This window comes from Lutjanus erythropterus, chromosome 12 (assembly GCF_056507025.1).
Source record: "Lutjanus erythropterus isolate fLutEry1 chromosome 12, fLutEry1.hap2, whole genome shotgun sequence".
In the NCBI taxonomy this organism is placed as follows: Eukaryota; Metazoa; Chordata; class Actinopteri; order Lutjaniformes; family Lutjanidae; genus Lutjanus; species Lutjanus erythropterus.
Window position 1 is genome coordinate 35,938,395 of NC_139328.1, and position 24,847 is coordinate 35,963,241.

The window sequence follows — 24,847 nt, forward strand, 5'->3', positions numbered from 1 at the left end:
GTATGGAGTGTAGGGCCACAGACCAAGCTGCTGTATTTGATGAGTTGTAACATGAGAATGTGCTGCACCACACAGCAGCTAGCTAGACAAACCCTGTGAAGCATTTAGCAGTTAAAGTAGGCCTGGATGATACAGCTGAAAAACCTATCATGACAGCGAAGCTTCATATCAGTTGATCGATATTATTGATAAATCATGTAGTTTGTGACTGATGACATGTCTACTCCAAAGGGTGGAAACAGCGAAGGTGAGTTTGTTGAAAGTTTGTTGTATTATCACTGGGGAATATAGATACAATACGATATTTCTGACCAACACCTCAATATTGATGTTGCAACAGTATTACAAGTATGACTGCTGGTGCTTTCACAAAATATTTACAATATTAATTATTGTTAAATATTTATCAGTAATGTGGATATAATGACTCAGTGGGTAAAGACAAATAACAGACCGGTTCATCACTCACATCATGATACAACAATATCTAAAACCTATCATGATAGCCTCCCTCATATCTCAATACAATATAATATCGATACATTACACAGCCCTAAGTTAAAGAGCTCCTGAGTGCAGATATTTTTTTCAGGAGGTGGTGGAGACCAAAAATAGTGCTAAAACCAGTGAATACTGGATTTGCATTCTTCAGGTGAACAGAAACACATCTCCTAATGAAAGCTAATGCTGCTCTGTGTCTGCTGGATGTGTAAAAAGGCAACAGTTTCAACTGCTGCCTCTAGCAGGTGGTGATATGTCAAGCTTATGTTTGGCCACAAAGAAGAAAAATCAATTAATGCAGCTTTAATATAGAAATAAATACATACATGAATGCACTGCAGGAGATGTGGGTGTCTGTTGTTAAAGCCTGTGGAGCTATAGTGTATATTCCTGTCATTTCTCAGCTGGTGACTCTGTATGTATATTTTGTACTTTGTAAATACAGTCTTATTTAATTGAATGGGAGACACTAGCAGAGAGATTAAAGGCTTTAACAAAGATTTGTGCCAATAGCACACACACACGTGCACACATACAGCGAACAAATCTGGAGCCTGAGGGAAGCAGCAGAGGATATCCAGTGAACAAATACTGATGATTAACATTGATGGACAGATGAAAGGGCAGAGGAATTAAAGGATGAAAGGATGGCAGGATGACAGGGACATGAGCAGACCAGTGGCAGCAAGCCACCATACCGAAGAATGTCAAGATGTGCGTGTGGCATCAGCATGGTGTTGTTACACCTAATTGTCTTTTGTTGTGTTATTTTTAACCTGTTACGCGCGTGTGTGTGTGATTACATATATAGATTAGTGTTTTTATTATGTTTATTTCTGCATGATATTAGATGCAAGATATAATTGTGTGTGTATATGTGTGTGTGTGTGTGTGTAAAACCCTATTTACAGCACTGTGTGTGTGAAAGCTCCTGTCAGCCTCCATGACAGATTAGCTTGTGAGCCACCACAAAAGGAGAAACCAAGTGGTCTCCAGGAGCACAACCAATCAGCTTCACAGCTGCAAGAGTGTGTGTGTGTGTGTGTGTGTGTGTGTGTGTCTATACAGTGTGTGTAAGCTTGTGTGCTTTAATCACATTAGGTGCATCCCATACAGTGATGAATCATATCAAGTGGTATTATAGACAGCAGAGTACGATTACACTAAGTCCTGTTTAAAGCAGCATTCAGTCACAGGTCTGACTGATAAAATATTCAGTATTACAGATATCTGACAAAGTCAAAGCTGTGTTGCACTGAACAGTAAAGTCAGTCAAGGAGGGAGGAAAGCTTATTAAAAGTGATCTACTTTAATTGGTTCATTGGCTGCGTAACACAAAAATAAAAGAAATAAAAGTCAGTTCTCAATTTAAAAAAGCCTAAAAATCCCTAAACACCACAAATGTTTTCAAAAATTTGATTAAAATTATAATAATCATTTTAATGAGAAACCTTCTCAAAATATGGACTTAGTCTATTAAAAAAAAGACTTAAGTCAAAATTATGAGAAACTAACTTGCAGAGCCCAAAGTTTTATAATTATTTTGAGAAAGTTTCTCATCATGTTGAGATACTAAGTCATTATTTTGAGATGCTAAAGGGGCCTTCACATGATGACATTTTTTTCCTGTGCTCACCACAAGGCAGGACGTAAAGCAAAGCACTACAACCACTGCGCCAAATCTGCCTGGTATACAAATGGCTAAGCTGACTTTATCATCAGATGTAGCTAAGTTCATAAACTGCATGATTCACAAATCTCATAGCACGACCTGTTTACTTTTTGCCATGCATTATGTTCATGTGCAAGCTCGTGGTTTGTTGTTAATGTTGTGTTATAGAGTTTAGGGAACCCTGAAACACTTTTCTTCAGTCGTGTCGGGAAGGGAAACCTTGATTTGCAAAACTCTCGTGAGATTTGTGTATGTTGTTACGTCATTGTGATGTTGCACAAATGTTAAAATGATCACTCTCACGAGACCTTCCGCAGGTCTGGGGTTCCCTTGAAGACTCGACCATCAGTCTCTCCTCTACTGTTTGTGTCACTTCCACACATCTGCGGTCTCTTCTGCCTGCAGCGTCACTTACAGCTGTTGCCTCATTGATTGCACTTTCAAAGGTCAGCAGCTAACAAAGTCAGAGGTCAAATAATTTGAATTTTGAGCACAGCGGTCAGCAGCAGATCTCCGTGGTAGCACTGTGCTTAGTGGGGTGGTTCTGCTCTCTACACAGGAACACAATGGGACAGGCAGCGCAGACGTTTTTGCTGCTGAATATATGTGGGGGGGGGTCCTTTATGAATTATAAATTATGAGGTACTAAGTCATTATTTTGGTATACCAAGTAATTAGATTAACTTACAGAACTGATATAGAATGCAGATTTTTTTTTATTCTTTCATATTCCAGATTCATGTAGCAGATTGTAGTGATGCGGACAGAAGACACGTTGGCCTATATTCCACAAACCCAGTACAAAGGTCAGTGTGGTAGTAATGGCTGATTCCATGCAAATGCTGTGCTTCTATTCATAAAAGGGGATTACCAGCTGACTTGAGCCTCTTGCACTCTGCATGTCCCATAAGTGATTCATAAAAGCACATCACTGCACAATAACTACAGCACCACCTGCTCTGGGTGGCTGCTAGAGCTGCTTCAAAATCTGGAGCCAAGGTTGTTCAAGTTCAGTGTTGCACAGAGCAGCCCCTTTCTGAACCATTAACAACAGCAGTCCACCGCTGGCTGAGTGTGTGTGTGTGTGTGTGTGTATTGTATTTGTGTACAGCTGTGTGAGTAACCTATTTATTTCTGCAGAGGAATATTCAGCTTCTAAAGGATCACTCTGGTACTGAGGTTATATCTGTATGTGCTGAAATTTATCAACAGCTGACACACAGTGAGTATTTTATAAGCTAACTCTAGTATAATGTGTGGGTCTGCAACCTGTGGCTCCAGTGCTACATGCAGCTCCTCCCTCTCCAGTGGCTCTCTGTGACTTTGGCAAAAATGTATGGAAATAAATGTCAGTTATTCTTTTTTAACATTTTAATTTTCATATTGTCTGTCTCTATGTGTCAGTCCTGTGATGAACTTTTGACTTGTCCAGGGTGAACCCTGCCTCTCACCCAATGTCAGATGGGATAGACTCCAGCAGCCCACGACCCTTATGGAATAAGCAGTTACAGAAAATGAATGAATGAATGAATTCAAGTGAAAGTGAATGACGGTTAAAAAATCTCTATTGACCCCTGGTATAATGTAAAATAACGTTTGCAGTTCCTCTTGAGTGTCTCTATTTATGCTTCTAAATCCAGACATTTCTTAAAGTGTCTTAACAACAAGAGAACACAATATGGCTCTATGAGCATGACACAGCATTTGACACGGTTCTGGTTGTTGTGATTGAAGACTTGACTTGACTTTTTGTCGCAGGAGCACTCTGAAATGAAAACTGTCAAAAACAGCGCGTTCAATCGATACCTCCGACAGCAGCCACACATACAGCAGGGAAGCGTTTACAGAGCTGCTGCCTATTCTTAGTGTATTTTAGATGATCGTGTTCATGTTTGTTGTGTGGGATTATTCTCTTTATTTAAAACCTAATATAGTTTTTCCCTGACGGTGCGGACCTGTCCTGTTCCACTCTGTCAGTTCTCTGCACACGGAGCCCCCGCTGGCTGAGGTGAAGTAATAATTAGCAGCTTCTCCACATATCCTCAGCAGCTACAGTAAAATTACTCTGATGATTGTGGAGGAAGTAACCTGTGTTTATATATCAGGATATAATGAAATCGCTGCTTTCTTGTTGTGCCTGTTTTCTTTTGCCAAGGTGTTTTGGATCAGGTTCCAGGTAAAATACTTTTTGCTAAGCTATGAGGTAACACTTTTCGATTACGTCTTTTATCTCTCCTTGCCCTGTCATATTTGCTGAAAGAAATATAAAAACAAACATTCATGTGGCAGGATTCTCAGTGTTAGACAGCAGATTATACCAGCTGTCACTAATTAATAACAAAAACTTGGCTGTTTGGTTAATGTGCGCTCTGAGAGCTGGTGTCAGCCAAAGATTGTTTGCAACACTCTGTAACGGCACTCTGTGATCATGAGTGTGTAGTATTCATTTCACCATTCAGCAAAACCAACACAGTGGTGAGTCTTCTCTGGTGAAAACTGACACCATTCTCAGGTTTCAAGTTCAACGCTACACCCTAAACATTGAGCATCATGGCCGCCACTGTTTGGACCAAGGTGCACTAAAGTTAGTCCAATCCAGGTGATACGTTGATTTGTCATATACTATCTAATAGACACTATATTTTCTTTTTCTTATTTCAGCCAAAATCCATATATCAGTTGAATCTTTTTTAAACTTTAGTTACTTACAGAATGCAAAGGTACATTGTGGAGTTTTATGAAGCATTAGTGGTGCTGTGCAACACTGATGCTATAATAGGGTCTTATTTTGTTTGTGCTTGTGCACATGTATTAGGATGCACATGTAGCCTACTCACACAAGGACATAGAAATGCATTGGCAAAGGTAGGGAAGGGTTGATAGCAGGGCTGCAACTAATTTACTTATTTTCATGATCTGTCGATTAATCATTCCCTTGATTAATCAATTATTAGTCAATCAGTGGTTTGGTCTGTAAAATATTACAACATGGTGAAAAATGTTGATCACTGTTGGCCAGAGTTCAGGATGACGTCCTCAAATGTTATGTTTTGTCCAAAACACAAAGATATTCATTTTACTGTCAGGACGAAAGAAACTAGTAAATATCCACATCTGAAAAAGCTGAAATGATTCTTTTAATAAAAAAAAAAGTCTCAAAATGATTAATCATTTATCAAAATTGCTAACAATTAATGTATTAATTAATTAATATTGATTATTTGTTGTAGCTGATACAGTTTCAGTTTTTTTCATGAATCAGCCGTGCACATGTTATATGTGGAAGAAAATACATTCAGTTTGTTTTGTTAGGCCTCAAAGATAAAACACAAGTGCTTTTCACACTGCATTTTCTTAGCCCAAGGCTATCCTTAAACCTGGGATAAGAGTTAAACCTGGGATAACTTAGCCCCTTTTCACACACATATTGTTAAGTCCAGGGCTATATGACTCACACTCTCCTTCCTCTAGCAATGGGTTAAAGCCTCTGTACACCCACACAGGTGTTTCCCGTTAATCTGGGGATAAACGCAGTGTGAAAAGCCCTTCAGTGTGTTTTGGCAAGACACTGAACGTTAAACAGAATCTTTGCTTCTTTACAGGAAAACTCCACAGAGCTCCTTTAAAACCTAAATGTATTTTACAAGGGATTTGATACATGGACTTGATCATGGAATTGATGCTGGATTCAGAAGATAAAATACACCTGAAAGTCTGAACCAAGGTTCATGTTTTTGATACCTTCCATACACTTGATCTGGTTTGTTTTGGTTTTACATTGCAAATTTGCGTGAGCTGTGTCTACTTACGCTTTCGACTGACTGTTTTGTAGACGGGTGTGTGTTTGATGTTCAATTCACTTCCCCTCTATTTCATCCTCAAACAAAACAACTGAAAAGTGATGAAAGTTTTGAGAGGTTTTTCAAACTGACTCTTCATAAAGTTGTCACCCCCAAATGTCAAACGTTTCTCCCCAACGGGCTCATTTAGTTTTGTTTTGTTGTTTTTCTTTTTTCTGGTTCTGACAATAGCTTGCCAGAACTTCCTGTAACTGGTCCAAAATCAAACCATCCAAAAAACTGTAAACAACCCATATCGTGGTTCGTTTTGATCCAGGCCAAGATCGCCTCTTTGGGTCGGATCGAGGTTCAGTTATTTGGTTTCACACCTGCAATTTTGGTTAGATCAAACTACCAAGTCTGAAAGTCCAGACAAAACAATGTAGGTGTGAAAGCACCATAAGTTTGCTTTATTAACTGTCAAAAGGACGATGTATACTGTCCCTCAGTGCCTAGTGACTTGGTAAAAGATGAATTCATCACTCCTCCTGCCTGTCTATCTAAGCTATACAGTACAATATTTCTACTTTCCAAAAATGATAAAGCTGTAGTACCTGCCCAGCCTTCGTCTTCTCACAGACAAAGGTTTCGTACACGGTGGCAAAGGTGGGCGCGTTGTCGTTGATGTCCAGCAGGCGGATGTAGACGGGAACATGGCTGCTCTGACGGGGATTATCTGGAAGGCAAACACAGAAAAGACTTCATGCTGAGGAAAACTTAACACCCTGCCCCACTTTTACACTCTTCCACATATTCACACTGTGAGCTATCTGGTACAGCCTCAGCCGCTCTACTGATAGCTACCACTGAGCAGCTCACTGCCTTGCTTCAGGGCACCGTGTCAGTATCTGATGAGGCAGGAAGTTTGAGTCATCCACTTGCCTCAGCCACGTTTTCCCCCCCGGCCACAAGCTGTGTCTTTAACCTCTGAGCTCTCACACACACATAAAAGATGAAATATGAGAATGTGGAGGAAAACTAAACAACATGTTTTGCTCTGTGCATTCAGTTTCTTGTCGGGACGCACAGGGAGCTGCATGACGAGCAGAATGATTCCGTATCAAATCAAAATGTCTCAGAGGTGTCTATGGGTTGATTTTTTCCTTCTCTTTTTGGTAAAGGAACAGAGTACTGTAGTGAAGGGCTACATTCATTCGAAGTATGTCTGTGGACAGATTGTTTTAATGTGTACACAAATCATTTACACAGGACAAAAAAACCCCACTAATGTCTGGCTTTTGTCTTCAATGGGACAGAACACAACTGGCATACGTTCAGTGTCAGATGACTCTGCCATAGTGCTGGGTTTTAATAGTCTCCAGCTCCAGTCAGCACTGATGGAAACATGACACCCGAGTGGACACGCTAATTTTCACCCCTTCCCTCCGCCACTGACAGTAATTTTTGCAACTCTTTTGCCTTTTTTCCATACACACGTTTTCTGACTGGACTGTCAGGCCAGCACAGCAGGGATTTGTATCTCCATTACAACAGGGCTTGAAGGTGTGTCTTGTCTTTTGGTGATTTTGGTGTAAAAATGGTATAAGTGGAGTTAGATCTCTTCACCATAGACAGTTTTTTACATTTAGGCATCTTAGTAGATCTCTGTATAATGGTCTGATTTTGTTACTTTACCAGAGATCTATGATGCCAAATAAAAAAGCCAAAATATTATGGCTCCTGGTGTTTGGCCGAGTGTGTAATAATTCTAATGTGAGGTTTTGGCGTATCCACCTTTGAAAAATGTGTCTCTAGCCAAATAAAATGGAGATGACTGGAATTTTGTCCCTGCTGCTTATATCCTTAACTTTTTAAATGCACATTCATTTGGCAATATTTCAAATTTGAAACAGGTTACCCAAAGCATCTTCTGTTTGGATTAGGGGTCTAACACATTTACAGATTTATTGCTTATTAAACTGTATCCTGGATTTAATTGTATGATATTATCGTACTGTGAGTTTCTGGTATCATAACATCCCTGATTTTCACTGCATAAAAAAGAAAAACTTTTTTAACTCAGATTTGTTGCATGTGTTACTGTGATAGTTTTCTGAAAATTAGATAAAAGACAGCAATATATCACTCTTGCAGTAACGCAATTCACTGCAATATTGAATCATAACTCCTGTATCATGATACATTTTGTATCGCTATGTTCTTGCCAATACACAGACCTAGTTTGGACATTCCATATTGGGCCTTATATCAAATGTAGCATTTCCCAACTATGAAATGCAGCATATGCCGATAGTACTTGGGTTTTAGAGGCACTCTTTGGATATGCATACAGCGCATTTGGTATATGGGGTTTGCAACACCAGGCCAAAAGAAAAGCCCACATTTCTGGTTGTAAATACTTGGATATCAATGTGACATGTGTGCACCCTGATAGAATAAAAGCGTTGTTGTTGATTTGTTATCATTGTTGGTCTCCTGTAGTTGCAGTGAAAATGCAAATAAAAAGGAAAAAAATGTCATTTTCAGATGCTGTGTAGAGCAAACAAGAAATTCCAACAAAAATCGTAGCGGTAGATATTTAAAATGCTGGACTGAAACTACATAACTACAAAATGTAGAAAATCTAAAATGTCTTATGAAAGTGGATAAATGTCTCTTTGTAATCTGGGATGCACTGACCCTTCACTGACTCCCACTCAGTCAGTCCTGGATGCTATATTTAGTGGTGGATCACTTGTCATTGAATTTCCTCCATGATAAGTGACTGATATGTTAGCAGACATTCTGTCTGGCTCCATACGTTTCTCCTCACATCGATACATCATATCATGTCCACAAATAGTCTCTGCCCTTCTGGACTTACGGAACTCAGTGGCGATGATTGAAATATTATGCCAGGCGGTCTCCTCTCTGTCCAGGCTTCTGAGCAGGAACACAGATCCATTCCCTGGATGGACGTTGAACAGGCGGTCCATGTCAGTGCGACGGTCGATAGAGTACCTGTAACAAGTGAGAAGGTGAGAGAAGGCTAAGTTAAGCCAGTGGGTGGGATGAACTACAATAACCCGTGTGTCTGTGCAGCCCCACCGGGGAGTCACCACAATAGGGAGAATAATTGATTTCTCTCAATCTGTGATGGGGGAGAGCACACAGTGACAGAGCCGAGCCAAAAGTGGTGCTGTGGACTTACTGTAGATGTGTTCAAGTCTTTAAAGCTGTTCAAGCTACAGTATGAGCTCACAAACTTGGCATTACTGCGGGTCTGAACAGCTTTTTTTTTATTCAAATAAAAATAAAAATTGCAAAAGAAATGTTTCCATGGAGACGTGTAAATGAACAAAACCTGTGAAAAAGTGTAATTGTCGAACATCTTCTCTAAAACTTCTGCTGCTGAAAACAATTGCTATTCAGAAAATCAAAATGAAAGGAAAAGTTTAACATTGTTGGAAATGACCTTATTCACTCTGTTTCTAAGAATGAAATGAGAAGATGACTACCAATCTTATGTTTGTGTGCTTGAAGACAGGACATGGTAATGTTCACTCAGAATTACACCTACAAGTCCCTGGTTGATAGAAATATGAAGCTTTTCTCTATTCAACCTGTAAATAAAGAGTAACGTAAAAACAATGAAGTGCCCCACCATGGCTTTGGTGAGATAAAGGTATTAGCAGCTTACACCACCAGGGGTCAGTCTCTCAGTGACAGTGCAGCAGAACAGACAAACAGAAGAAGAAAGATGGCGTCTTGGGGATTTAAGTTACAGGACTAACTAGTCATAAAGAAGAAAAATGCCAAACCAACCAAACCATGATCTTTTTCTTAACCTAATCAAGTAATTTTCATGCCTTTATTTATAAGTTCACCTGAACTTTGCATATTTATTCTTGCTAACTTGACCCCAGAGCTCTGTAAATGCAGAACTGATGCTCAGGGTGTACAGTTCATTGCTGGAACTGTGGGTCAGCTGACCAAGCTGCCGTATTTGGAAGACTGGAATTAGATGGTGTAACATTTTCTTATCCCCATTTTTTATTTCACTTTGTTCAGACTTGCTGTTTTCTCCAGTGTTCAGTCTTATGCTAAGCTAGCTAGGCTATCAACACCCTAAATCCAGCTATGTCTATGTGATTGGCATTGATGTCCTCATCTCAGTATCTGAAAGATGGCAAATGAGTGTATTAACACAAAAAATGCTTAATAATTAATTTGTATTCTGACTAAACGCAAACTGAGCATTTTATGTGAATTGCTCTGGGTGGAGCAAACAGAGGTGAAGTTGCACATTCTCTAGAGGAGGAAAAGGATGGAGAGGAAATGGGGGAGATACTGGAGAGAAAAGGCTCAACAAAATGTGTTCTGAACTGCTGGACAGTGTTTGGTGTCTAAACCTTCAAACTCAGGGATCTGGTCCTCAAACTGGACTTCCAGTCCCTTTATTTTCTTAATGCGGGCTGTTTTGGCTGTGAGTAAATACAAGCTGAAAAAAGACTGCAAAATTCTTGCAAATAATGTGAGGCCAGCACTCGTTCCTCCTTCACCCTGACTGCTTCTAGACTTTATCTATATGTTTTTTAAACTCTGAAGTGACTTCTGACCAGAAATTCATGTACAAACTTTGATCTATAAGGTTGGACAAGAAAGCAGACATTCTAACAACTGGAATCACATAATTGTGCTGCACTGGAAGCTGCTGCTTTCTGTCCTCTCCTCCTATTCAATCTCACTGTAGCCTGTTCAAAACATCACAGCTACTTGAAAATCTCTTCCCAGTGTCTGTGGACTGCTCACAGAGCATTCTCTATTTTTGAACTAGTTGCTGAATGCAGCTATTCACGGCTTCACAGCACTCCATAGATAATAGAACTGAGATGCCTTTGCTTCTGTCTTTTTCGCCCGCCTGTCAAAGTGGAGGCAAATTGCTCTGTGAACAGGAACTGCAGATTGTACTGTACTGTATATGAACATCCTCAGTGTCTGGATCAAGGCTGGTTTCACCATCCACTCCAAAATATCACATCAAACTGCTATCAGCTGTTAATTATGTACCATTCAAACTTAATTATTGTTTTCCATACAGAGATGTATGAATCTAAAAGAAAACATTGCCTCAGTGCATTCAGGCTCGATCATAATTAGAAAGCACTCAACAGTAAAATAATAGTTCACTGACACAATGTGAATAGATGATACAGTCACATACACAAAAGCACAAACACAGGAATAATTGGAATTGTGTCTGAGTGTGTGTGTGTGTGTGTGTGTGTGTGTGCCCCCTCGTGACACATCATTTTAAGAGCACTCCATGCTTCCATGCTTGTTTTAATTGGAATATGTTCCTCATCAGTTCGCCTGCTTTAAATGTAGAGAAATAAGGGCTCGGTTCCAATCTGACTGTGCTCTGTCCTGCAGCCACACTTCATCTCCTGTCTGTCCATCCCTCCATCCATCCTTCATCCATCCATCCAAATAGCACATTCTTGCTACCAACTCCTCAAATATGGCACCATGGTCAGTGGCCTTATGCCTCAAACTATGATGCTCTAGCATCAGTTTTGCCCGTTCAGGTCAAGTTAGCGATAACGACTATAAAATGTAGGTAGACTTTCAAAAATGAAGGGACAAAAACTTCTGGGTTGGCTCCGAAAAAATATCACTGTAAAGTATTATTATCGCAACCCCCAGTCTCCTGGGTTTGTTTGAGTCGTCCATCCACTACACTCCATGTGTGGACTTTTTTGCTCTCTATCCGTCCATCAAAATAACACGTGCTCACTACAAACTCATCAAATACAGCAGCTTGGTCAGTTCATGCAATGCAATGCAACACAACACATTGACTCTAAGCAATGTAACTGCTTGAAACTGAAATGATGCTATCGGGGTAATAACAGTGTGATAGTTTGAAGTACAGGGGCACTGACCAAGCTGCTGAACTGTAGGTATTGGGACTCAGAATAGACTTCTACATCATGTAGGGCTGAGTGATATGGCTTATGAATAATAGGGATGTTCCTGGCGACTAATTTTCCTGTCGATTAAATGCAAAATTTAATTTAGACTAGTCGACCAGTCTTACACTAAGAAAACACTCAGTTAAAATTTAGCAGAATTTATTAATTTATGTTAAAAAAAAATGTATTAAGAGCCATTTGAAGCTGTTAATCACAGTCTACAATCACCCAATCGTACTTTAAATGCTGCTGAAATGTGCGTTACTTTGCACTGTGCAATACAAACCTTACACATTAATGTACAAAACATGACAACAACTCACTAAATGCTTCACCTTTTTTCACCTTCACAGTGTGGCTAACATTAGCAGTGCTCGCAGCAGCAGCAGCAGCTCCGCTTGCAGGTTTATGTGTGTTTATGTGCTTAATGTGGGCACGTTTCTCCAGTTGAGTGAATATATATCAGCTTATTCTGTCACAGTCTACATTTATCTGTCCGACTTCGCTGATATAAACATCCAGGGTTGCGAGAGTGATCGGTTCATACGCGCTGGGCAAGAGGGGCTGCCGTCTGACAGTGCTGCAGCCCACGACTAGTGGCGGGCGGCTGCATAAAATCTTAGAGGCAACAGAAAACTGGCAGCGTGCATGAATGAAATATTGATAAATATTTTAAACGACTAGTTGTTGCCGACTAGCGTGGGTGGGGACGTTTAATCGTATTGTCGACTAATCGCACGCAATCCCAAGTGAATAATATCTTATGCCATATCACAATACAGTAAGACAATATCTTGTCTCATATTACGATATCAGCATGATATTGATATATTGCTGCTATAACATCATGATTACTTCCCTCATTGCGCTGTTTACTATAATTCATATCATATCCTTTACTGTATCCCATTCTTGTATTTGGCAATGACTCAAACTGCCCTCCAAGTTCAGGGAAGTTTCAACTTATCTTAACGGTCTTGTACCTCCTGATCAATACCCGCTGCAACAGAGCAAATTACAGAGGGCTTTAGGCATTTTATTTTGTAAACATCAGAAAATTCCCAGGATGTATCGATGCCGTTTGAGTAATGGACAATTACTAACAGGAGAGCAACAGAGCTCAAACTATCCTAATGCCAAGCATCAATAATGAACAGTACTGCAGTGAGCTGATGGGGTTTAAATATAGCCTGTAGGTGCAGCTTTCTGTTGTGTGTGTACTCAGCAGTTTTCACACAGCACAGTCCACAGACAGCTTGCTTTATAATCTTAACAGTGATCACTATACCACCTATCTTTTTAACCTACTTCATATTTTTCCTATGTTTCCCTCTTTTCAGACTCTTATCAGAACTCCTCACAAGCCTTTAGAGAATCAAGGTCCATTTGAAGTCAAAATTCATCCAACTTCAATGTAGTTTTGCTGAGATTTCTAAAACAGCAGAAGAGGAAGTGAAGAAGTTCAAACTTTCTAATATAACAGCCCTGCACTGCAGACATGATATGATATAAGGAATGATTACTTTAAAGCAGCATTACGTAACTCTTCTACCTCAAAATAACAACTTCAAAAACAAGTTGATGCTGCGCTGACTTGTAATAGGGAGAATGGAGCCTCTGTCATTCTGATTCTGCTCCCTGTGTGCTTGTTCGTGCAATATGAGCACAGCAGTGTGTCAGTGAATAGCAAGCTGGAGGGGCACCAATATAAAACTGATCATACATGAGGCTGCTTTAAAGTCTGAAAGCAAAATTAATTTAAAAAATTATGAAAGGGGTATTTAAATGCACTGTTAATAGATTTGTATACACTGAATTGATATAAATCTGAGTGGGTGTGTTCATGTTTGATTAGCGGTGGAGCCAATAGAGGCAGGATAGACAAAACATATACATATGTGCTGCTAACTGCAGCTTGTAAGTCACAAGCAAATTGCATTTTGTTAGCAGTGGCGTTGAAGAAAAAGGACTTTTTAGCAGCCAGTGCACTTTTCTGGTTAATGTTTGTTGGATAGTTCACTCAACAAGCAGGACAAGATAAGTTCTTTTCTATGTAGTGTTGTGGTCACTTTCCGGAGGTGATTTATAATTCATACTGCTGCTCTGTTGTTTGGCTGGTTGCTTAGCAGTCGTGGCACTAAAGTTTGACGTCAGGGTGACAGAACGGGGGCTCATACAGGGGCCTTGTGGGAAACCGCGGTCTCCACTGCGTGAGAGGACATCTCTCAGAGTTGTGAACTGTGTTATGGTCTCGTTCCTCTTTTTGAAAGGAAAGACACCCAGAGGAAGACTGTGAAAGTGCTCATCTCCCCAAGGAGTTATTTTGTATTTGAGTTAATGTCTTTGTCTGAACAGACCACTGAATGAGAAGCAGCGCAAGGTTGACAGCAGGATCTTAGGACTGAGCTGGTCCAAACCCCCGAGCCATCAAACGGTGAAGCAGACGGACCAGACTCAGCGGGTCAACGCTAGCGCTGGGTGAACGAGTCACGAAGAAACAAGGAAAGCCAAGAACACACACAGAGGGGCAGTTAACCTCAGCTAATGTTAGCTTTCCTGCCAATGGACATTATGTCCCCCATATCAGGTCTGAAGACCTAGACACACGAGTGAATTAACAATGGGGTTTTAAGAGTTCCAGGGTGGTATGTGGCTGTGATGGTAGATATGAAAGAGGCATTAATGAAGAAACAAATGCAGCTATTTATGCTGGCTGCTGTTAGTGTGACCATCTGCCGATGACAGAGGCAGTGTTTCCTCTATATGCACCTGGAAGCTGCTGCTGAAATACAACCGCCACTGCTGAATTTTTTAGTTTTTATTTTTTTAGCGAGAGGAGAGAGGAGAAGAGAGAAGCCGAGCCCCGTCTTATCTATTTTGAAACTAACATCATATTACTTTGCGCGGGCTGAGTTTGGTTTGGTAACCTGACCATCAAACTCAGATCACAACTCCACAACCTGATCAGAAGGGCAGGAAAAATAATTGGCATGCTGCCCGCATCCTCTCTCCTGGAGAGATTTGAGGAGACAGTGAGGAAGCAGGGCCTTAAATTCACTACTGACCCAGACCACATCCTTCATAAGGAGCATGAGCTGCCTGCCTTCAGGCAGGCGGTGCAGGTTACCAAACTGTAAGCTGAACAGGTATAAATTCTTGTTAGTCCCACCACCAATCAAACTACTTAACAGCAGGTGATGAAATGTGTGTGTGTGAGGACTGAGGGGAGGAGGATATGCAATATTTTGGTGGGAAATAACCCTGTGTAGGGCATCTGTGCAATTACTATGTACTTTGTATAGGACTTCTGTGTAATTACTTTAGGTAGGGAGTCTGTGAAACACTTGGATTTCAGGCATTGTGCAGTCCTCTTGGGTTGTATGCTTTTCGGTGTATGGATCTGGTGTTGATGCTGCATGTTATTGTAGTTTGATGGCTCATTTATTCCCTTGACTGTCCATGACAAATTTGTCCTAAGGGAGACAATAAAGGCTAATCTAATCTAATCTAATCTAATTCATAGGTTAATTAACACCTGTGAGGAAAGCATATAACTGGAGAGGAGACGGGCTCCATCTTACCTCTTTACAAAATAATATTTTGTGCAACATACGGACACTTCATATCCAGGTCAGTTTACACACCTGTGAGCTGGCTAAAACGTATAAACAAGAAACTTTGTGATCATTTTCTAAAAGGAAAACAGTTCTACAACTTCACTAGTAATGTTACAGCATACGTAATCATTCGATATGCAAGGAAATACATTTTCCATACAGGTATTCCATATTCCCTAACAGATTAATGTTTCATATTATTTGGATAACATCCCCTATGTTAGGGGTGTCAAACTCAGTTTCATCCAGGGCCACATCAGCACGATGGCTGCCCTCAAAGGACTGATTGTGAAAGTAAGACTATATAAATCTGCCATCTTGTTATTATATTATTACTGCTGCATTTGATTATTGATAGCCATTGATAACTTAATAATTAATATGCGGCTCTGAAAGCAGAAGTGCAGGAAAAATAATGACAAACATTCATGTATACAACTATTATTAAATAAATTGAAAAAAAATTATATACAAAGTAGTATCAGTAATAAGGCAGTATACTAGCATCTTACAACTAGGTCCATTCAATCCTACAAAGTGTGGATGCATTCTGGGACATGTAGTATACAGACACCGTAATTCTGTAACACAGCATATTATATATTTTTTACGAGCTTTCACAGGCCACATAAAATGAGGTGATGGGACAGATTTGGCCCACCAGCCTAGACTTTGACACCTGTGTGCTAAAGAAATGACATACGTGTAAGTTATTTTGTCAGTGAAATGTCATTACATTTCAAATTAACAGTGTGGTAATGCAGGTTGATGTTTTTATTATGTTAAATAAAAGTGTCTTTTCCTAAATCTTGATACAGTTCATATTTAAGATAGACAGACATTTCCCTGCTCATTACTGTGTGCTGATGTACTGAGGCCTCAAGAGCCCCTCTGGTACCAGCAGACACATAGAAATCTGAGGTAAGTTTATTTTGCATTCTTGCAAATGTGCTTTCTGCACGTGCTTCAGCTACGCTGCTACACCTCTGTCCTTGGGGACTGAGAGCGTTGACGTTACTGATTAACCTAAACAAATTGCATTTTTCCAGATGGATAGATTTTTTAGCATATAGCCAATCAATTCAATTTTCAGAGTGTTTTAAAGCAGCAAATACACAGTTTACTAAACAATGCATGACTCAGGAGGATTTCAATGTGGGGCTGCAACAAAAAAAAATGTCCCTTCCTCAAAAAGTGATACCCCATGGATTCATCTTATTGTCCAGATTTATGTAAATCTTAATGTCAGTAGGACACTGACAGGGAATTTCTACACAGAGGGTTCATTTTGGCTCAAATTAGGTAAAGAAAAAAGTTGATACCACGACAGCTGTGACCTACTGAGCTCTGATTTTGTCCCATCTGGCCACTCTGCTGTTCCTTGTTTTATCTTATTTGTCTGTAATTGAAAAAATGACAGTGATTTGGTGGGGATCTAAATAATAAATGGGCTGTGTCAATCCACCAGAAAATCCAAAGCACAAAAGATAGCTCACAGAAGCTGTAGTTCATAAATGGAAACTTTTACACAATTTGTTACTTTGCTCACTTGGACATGGAAAAATCAGCAAATATCTCATAATCTTTGAAATCCTTCACAAAAAGAACATTTTCTGCCTCATTCATTCAGAACCTACTTTTGAGATGATTTCAAAATGAAAGAAATCAGACTGAGGTTTTGCCTTACTTGACCATGCTGCGAGCTCCGTCGGGGTCCATGGCACTGACTGAGCCCACGGCCACGCCCACTGCAGCGTCTTCCTTCACCTCCATCAGGTAGCTAGCTTTGTCAAACAGCGGCGGCTCGTCCACATCCTCCACGGCAATCCGTACCGTGGCCATGTCTTTGGAGCCAGCAGACATGAAGCGAGGGTCCACCTGGGTGTTCTGGACCTGGATCTCTACTGTGTAAGACGGCTTCTTCTCGTAATCCAAAGGCTGCGGAGGCAATGAAAAGAAAAACACAAGAGGGAATTAAGAGGATTGTTCCTGCTGGTACAGCAATGGTACTCTGGTAAAGATGAGACACATGAACACTGGTTGACAAGGTCAAAGTAGAGCCAGAGGAAGTTTTGGAGGGCGTTTTGTGACATCCAGACACAAAGCACACATTAAGTTGTATATCATCTGCATAACATCAGAAATGAATATTATACCTATGGATTATCTGACCTAAAGGAATCATATAAATAGAAAATAGTAAAGAACCAAGAATTGATCCCTGAGGAACACCACGAGAGGGGGGCTCAGGATGAGGAGAATTTCTTCCATTACAACAGACAGATCTACGAGTATGGAGTTATCATCACATCAGGGTATCGTGTTTGACTGTATGAAAAACTGAATTCAGTTAGGGTAGAATTCAAAATGAATAACTGAAATTTAATAATAATTCAATCATTTGTGAGCAGTAAATCATTGGTAGCCTTAACTTTTTTGTCAGCCAAAATTCACTAAATTTCACCACCCACAGAATATTCACTTCTATGAATATGTTAACATAGAATATATCAAAAGAAAGAACAGACCTTCTAGTTTCAGACACAAAAAACTTTTTTAAAAAGGCATTTAAATGCTGGTTTGTTGCATCAAAAAATCCACTTTTCAGACAAAAAAACTGAGAAAACACTGTTTCTCTGAGCGAGACATTTTCAAGCAGAATATCGACTTCATGTTTTAATTTTTGTTTTTCATCACTTCATATTATGTGTGTGACATCACTGTCACCAGTGTGGCTAAAGTTAGCTGTGTGCGTCACCTGTCCCCCACCCAAAACACTGTCCGAGTCCCAGGGGCTGCGGTGTGAGCAGCCCCGCTGTGTCCCGGCTGCTGTGGGGGTCTGGGGACTGCAGAGAGAGCAGCCCAGACTCTGTGCCCGGATCACACCGCTCTCTGTTCAATTCCAGTGGTTCTGTCCTTCATTGAATTTCAATTTTTTTGTCACATGATTCGTCCCAGCATCCCCTATCACCTCACAGTGAAAACAGCAATTAACGAGGTATCTCCTCATTGGCAGGGAAAGAGTTAATAAGAGCTGTTTCTGTGCTGGGCTGGGAACTGAATCCTGACTGATATTGCTCAAAAGTATTATTGTTATGTAAACTATGTTTGAGATTAATTAAGATGCAATAGTCTTTTTTAAAAGTTTAGATTAAAAAAATACATTTGAAATTGGTCTGAAATTGTTTAAATAGAGAGGACCAAGTGCAGGTTTCTTCAGGAGAGGTCGAACTATTGCATTTTAAAACTGGATGAGTTGGAGCAGTTGAAAATAGAGAGATTTTGTCGGCAAACAGTCTGAAATACCTTTTTCAGAAATCTGGTGGGGATAACATCTAATTGACAGGTGGAGGAATTTAAGTGGGAGATTAACTTCTCTAATTCTGGCACTGAAATTTGCTTGATGTGAGACAAACCTGCAGAGGGTTCTGTACAGATGAGGAGATTTATGGTCACAGGTGTGATATGGAGCCTAATTTCCTTTATTTTACTTAAGAATTGGTGGAGAAGCTGCTCACATATCGCAGTGAATGAGAACTAAGAATATCTTGCTTCTTTAACTGCATGCTGACAGACCAGCATCAAGTTTTTTAGCGTGCAGTAGGTCAGAGCTGATGAGCTGAAAGACATTAAAACACTAACACAATGACAAGTTGTCATTTTGGACCAGGTTTATGAGATTTGCGGTAAGGGTGGGGGAAAAGCTCGATTCTTAGCTACATCGTGATGTGGATGTGATTCTGAATCGATTCACAAATGTCAAAAATCGATTTTCTAAATGTTAGCTGATAATATGATGTTGAACAAGGAAAAACTTAACTGCAGGGCTGTGCAATCATGTTTTAATTTAGTGTCTTAAGAAATGCATTTGCGAGACGAATGCGAATTATATCATGAATACTTTTGACTATTGCCCCGAGACCAACGTTAATATGTTAATGGAGCCGAAGCCGTACCAAACACAAATAACTACTACTACCACAACTACTGGAGGCATGACGTTAATAAACACACAGCGAAGAACTCCGCCTCCCCCTCATTGTGTTATTCTCATACAGGCAGAAAAAGAAAATAAAAAGGCTGCGGACTATTTACCGTAATTTCTGGACTATAGAGCGCACCTGATTATAAGCCTCATCCAGTACATTTTTAAAGGAAAAACCATTTTGTACATACATAAGCCGCACCTGTCTATAAGCCGCATGTGCCCACATTGAAACATGAGATATTTACAAAGAAAGACGGTACACAGAAAGAGTTTTCAAAGTTTTAATAATATACCTTAGCTTTTCTTTCCAAACAGTGCCTGTGACGCGGCAGTAACACAGCAGCAATACGGTAGTAACACAGCACTAAAAGGGCTGGTTAAAAAAACATACCGGTAAAAGTCACTGAGACGCGGCAGTAACATAGCAGCAACACGGTAGCACAGCGAAGTTACATTAAACTTGCGTCTTCCTCGACACATATATTCCACCTGTCTCACTCTTACCTTTTCTGCTCGAGCGCCCCTGGCGGCCGTTAGAAAAAATGCATAAATTAGCCGCATCATTACATAAGCCGCAGGGTTGAAAGCGTGTGACAAAAGTCGCGGCTTATAGTCCGGAAATTACGGTAATTGCTTTCCTACTCATTCAATCAAGAATCAAATAGGACAAAAAAAAAGTAACGTGCATCACGTTTACTTCTAGACGAGGCTGCTTCTTGAATTTTGGTGAGGATGAGCAGCTGCAGATGGATACAATATGACTGACACTTCCTGACTTAAAAGTTGACAATTCTGATGCATCAAGACGCGTCAATAATTGTTTTATCATCGCATCGTAGCCCTCTGAATTATAAATGAATTGATAGCAAGAGATTCCCGCCCCAAATATACATACATAGATATTTTTGTATTATTGTAAGAAAACACAATCATGAGGAATTTTAAATAAGGAATTAAATCAGCCTGAAGTCAAGATTGAAATGCTGTCATATGATTTTATATTTCATATATAAGGAATTTCAGTCTGACAGTTTTTATACTGTATGTAGTCTCAGAAATAAAAGCTGTTCCATGTAGAGCACCACATGCAATCCAGCAAGGGCATTGTTTGATTTAACATATAATTTAATTTGATAGCTGAGTTGTTGAGCATGAAAGGAAATATTTATGGAATATAGGAAAACATCTCTTTTATTGTATCAGGGCTAGTGACTACTGAATAATAAAGAAAGAAAAGAACAGCACATGCTGTTAGAGAGCAAAATCTACCATTAATAAAAACATGATATGAAGCCGCTGACAGATTCAATCTGATGACAAATGATAATAGTTTTTCAAAAGTGCGAATAATGTTGATGAAATCTGTTTCTTGGCATCAGCTGTGACAATGCTGCATGGTTGTTGTTTCAGATGAGAACAAAGCTCAGGCAGCTCTACATGGGCTGCCTTTGCCTCCTTGAAGGAATCCTGGATATTGTCCTTGTCTCACATCCTGCTGACAAAATATCATTACCTCTTTGTTGAAGCTCGCAGACTTTCTTAGGTTGTGTCAGCAAGAGGAACAAAAGAATTTCTAGAAATCAATTGTGATTGCACATCAGTAAACACACACTCTGTGAGGACACTGTGATTCATTTCTAAAATCCAGCAGCATAAAAAGCTCCAGTCCTGCGTATTAGTGCCTGCTGCAAAGGCTACGACTGGGGGTTGTGAAGGTAAAGATGAATAAGTTTAATTTGGTTTCTTTCATCTGTCAAGCATGCCCAGGCTTTGCATATTTAACAGTACGTGTAAAACAGACTACGTGGGCAGGGTCCTTATGAGTCGAAAAGTGTGGGATCTGCTGAATCACTGCTTTAGAATTAATTTGATTTAACCAATGCCGTGAGAAAAATATCAAGATAATTAAAAGCAAACTTCATTTGAATGTGGGTGTCAGGAAAGCAACAGATTTCACATTATTTACAATAGATGCAGTTTGACATCTGCATTTCATTCTGTGCTATTAACTACTGGAATCTGCTCTGCTTATATTGATTATACTTGCTTACATAGTATCATAGATCCTCTAAACCACAGGGTGGGCTGTTATTTTTCATGGGGGCCACATGATGTTGATCAGGCAGCCACAAATGATATAAGGTTCTAATAATGACCAGATCTCTAATAACAGAATGGACAGAACTATTGTATAAATGACACTTTTACTGTTGGTCATCCTTTCTGAATTGCCATGTAATGAATATTTTGTTGCCAATGTCCAAAACTTGTTTTTTTCTTTACAGTATAAAATGGATGCCACATACAGTTTATAATGATAGTAGCAGCAAAAGTAGAAGAAGAACAACATAAACAACATGGATGTGCAGCACTGAGTGAATAAAGTTCTAGTTTAAAATAACAGATACAGTTCATTATCATTACCAACACTGACCCTTTCAAAACAAAGGCCTGGTAATGGTTAAATTGTAAGCCAAATGCTGTTGACTGTCTCTGCAAGATTCTTAATTTTTGATATTTCCATGATGGCCTTGTGGGCCACATGAAACCTTTCAGAGGGCCACACCCGGCCTCTGGGATGCATTTTGCCCAGGTCTGCTCTAAACTCTGTTTTTTGCATTTTATCCTAATTATTTGTAAATGTAGTTTCACATTAGTGCCACACAAATTCTTTACTAATGTGATTAATACTCTGAGCTCACAGCTCAGTCCCTCTCACCTTGCTGACAGTGATGATTCCCTCCTGGGTGTCTTTGTCAGTGGTGATGTCAAACATGTCCATGCCGTCTCCACTGACGATAGTGAAATACATTTCTGCGTTCTTCCCAATGTCTCTGTCAGTGGCTCTGATTCTCCCAACTGAAGTGCCAGACTTGGATGACTCAGGAACTCTGAACTGGTAAATACCTGCAAACACAGAAAAAAACAGAAAAAGATCAGAGTGACATTTCTAACTTGAGCACCTCCCAGTGGTGGTATCAACAGAGACACAGTGTTCAGCTGGACTGCGTACAAACTAATCCCCAAAATTTGGTTATAAAACTTCAGGGCCAGGCCAGCTCCCAGATTGCATTACTTTTATGGCCTGTGTTAAATCTTCAGAGGTAAGGCCACAATCAGATGGACTTTAGGCCTGTGTGACAAAAAAACAGCCCTTTCATTAATGTGAATGGAGCCAGTTGGTTGGTGCAGAGTGGGTGCCAAAGCAGAGGGCTGCAACAAAACAAAAAGTAGAACAACCATTTTGCTGCAATGTGACTTCATTCAGAAAGGTGAGCAATCTAATCAGAAAGTACACACTCCCACATCCATTACTTTGTAAGGTGAATGTTCTATCTCTGCTGTTTACCCTGAAGCCATTGAGAAATGTTAAAATAGTTGCTGCTGTGATTTTTTTTTTTTCTCAGACTGGACTTTGTGGATCAGATTTCACATCTCACTGGTACCTTGAACAACATGCCTCCTCACTGGATTTAAAGCAGGATGATTTTGGTCTGAATCCAATCTAAAGTGAGCATCAAATTTATTACTCTATTTTTGGCCCAATGTGGGTATATTGATTGTTTTAAAAAATGTATCAGGGGCTGAGCAACTGGGAATTATTGTGAGAGGCGAACAGTGTATAGTGAGAAATACAAGTCTTTGAAATGTTAAGTAATCTGACTGGGATCACATGGGCTTTGTTCAGACTGCAGGCAAATCAGATTTGTTTCTCAAATCTGATCTTTGTCCATACTGTTATTTGAAAGTGATCAGATTGGATTTGTGTGTCCAGACATCACAAACTTATCTGAATGGGTTGCTATGGTAATGACATAGTCATTAGTAACCACCCATGCTGGTGACACACTTCACAATGCCAAGTTGGTGTACAGAGGCCTTCCCCCAGTGTACCAGCAGACACTTTATTACAGCGTGCCTCCACAGACTGTTGTCCTCCATACTCCGCAGTAGTATAGATTCTGCTCAAAAATTAACAATCTGATGCACTTTCATCAGTGTGGATTTGATGTTATTGTTGTGTGTTGCATTGTGCGTGGCGCATAAGACACTGAGTGGCCGGAGCATCGGGCCTGAGAAGCATCTGTAGAAATCCAAATGGAATCGCCACCTCCAAATCACATTTCATGTGTTCATTCGCTGGTTTTTGCTTTAGAAAATCAATGTGGTTACAGCTTGGATATGTCAAAAATGAATTTGGGCTGGTAGTCTAAACAAGGCCTTGTCATGATGCAAGTCAAAGAGCCTTACTTGTCTTATTGCTATATTCATACCATGCGTAATAATAATTCATTTTTGCTAGCAGGTATTTATGCTCCTTGTAATCATTATCAGTGCTGTGGGAGCAGCAGTACAGATAAATAGACTGCACCTCATACAGCATGTTTCTAGTCTATCGACCACTGAAAGCATGGTATGGGAGCAATTTGGGGTCCAGTTTCTTGCTGAAGGGAACTTCGACATGCAGGGGGAATCAAACCACCAACTTTCCTCTGATTAATTGATCTTATGAGCCACTGCCTTCCTAGATGAGAAATCCATTGCATGTATCCTTGACTGTTGAATACTTTTCCATCCTCATAAAACATTAGCAAACTAAATTTTTAAAGCTATAAATCTTGTATTGTCTATTGTTTACTAGCTTGCAGTCTTACTGACACGTTGTATTTCTTGGTGTGTTACTGCCAATTGTAGATGAGCGAAATAGTGTGATACAAAGGAAGGGATATGTATTGTGTCACCCATGTGTTCATGCACACACGTGCGTTCTTGTGCATGTTCACCTTACAAACAAAACGGGGACAGACTCATGAAAACATTGCTCTATAACACTACTAGTCATAAACTCCACAAGGGTATATGTGTGATTCTGATTCTTTTTAAAATGATTCAGGTGGCATCAGTAATTCCTCAATCCTGGCAGCATGCATGACTGGAGTCTGCTGAGTTCATGCTGATAAAAAATTAATCTGATCTGAAATTTACAAATAATTTATCTGTAATGTCTCTGGATTCTGATGAGTAAATCTATTGTAAGGTAGCAAAAAATAATCTACCTATAAAAGTTAAAGGTAAAAGTGTATAGACATAAAAACAGACAAAAAGAAAGCTTTCTCTATTGTGAAGTGCACTGACCACAGTCCCATATGTTTGTAAGACTCCTGAAGGCTGTTGTGCTGCTGCTTAATTCCCCTTTCGTCCTTTGAGACTAATATTCTTACCTTTTTTTTAATTTCATATTTGTGCTATATGACAATGACTAATTATGCCAATGATCCACTACCTTGTCATTTGCTCATTGCTGCCTTCTAACC

At 39.8% G+C, this 24,847-nt stretch overlaps 1 protein-coding gene across 1 annotated transcript in view; it reads right to left on the reverse strand.

Moving 5' to 3' along the window:
- The window catches only part of LOC146318417 (cadherin-6-like), a 125,860-nt gene that overhangs the window by 16,404 nt on the left and 84,609 nt on the right, over positions 1 to 24,847 (reverse strand). The window contains exons 6-9 of the mRNA XM_084732442.1: positions 22,252 to 22,439; positions 17,232 to 17,482; positions 8,837 to 8,973; positions 6,567 to 6,688 (exon numbers count right to left, since the gene is read on the reverse strand). Coding sequence (XP_084588568.1) covers positions 6,567 to 6,688; positions 8,837 to 8,973; positions 17,232 to 17,482; positions 22,252 to 22,439 — 698 coding nt within the window. The remainder of the gene's footprint in view (positions 1 to 6,566; positions 6,689 to 8,836; positions 8,974 to 17,231; positions 17,483 to 22,251; positions 22,440 to 24,847) is intronic.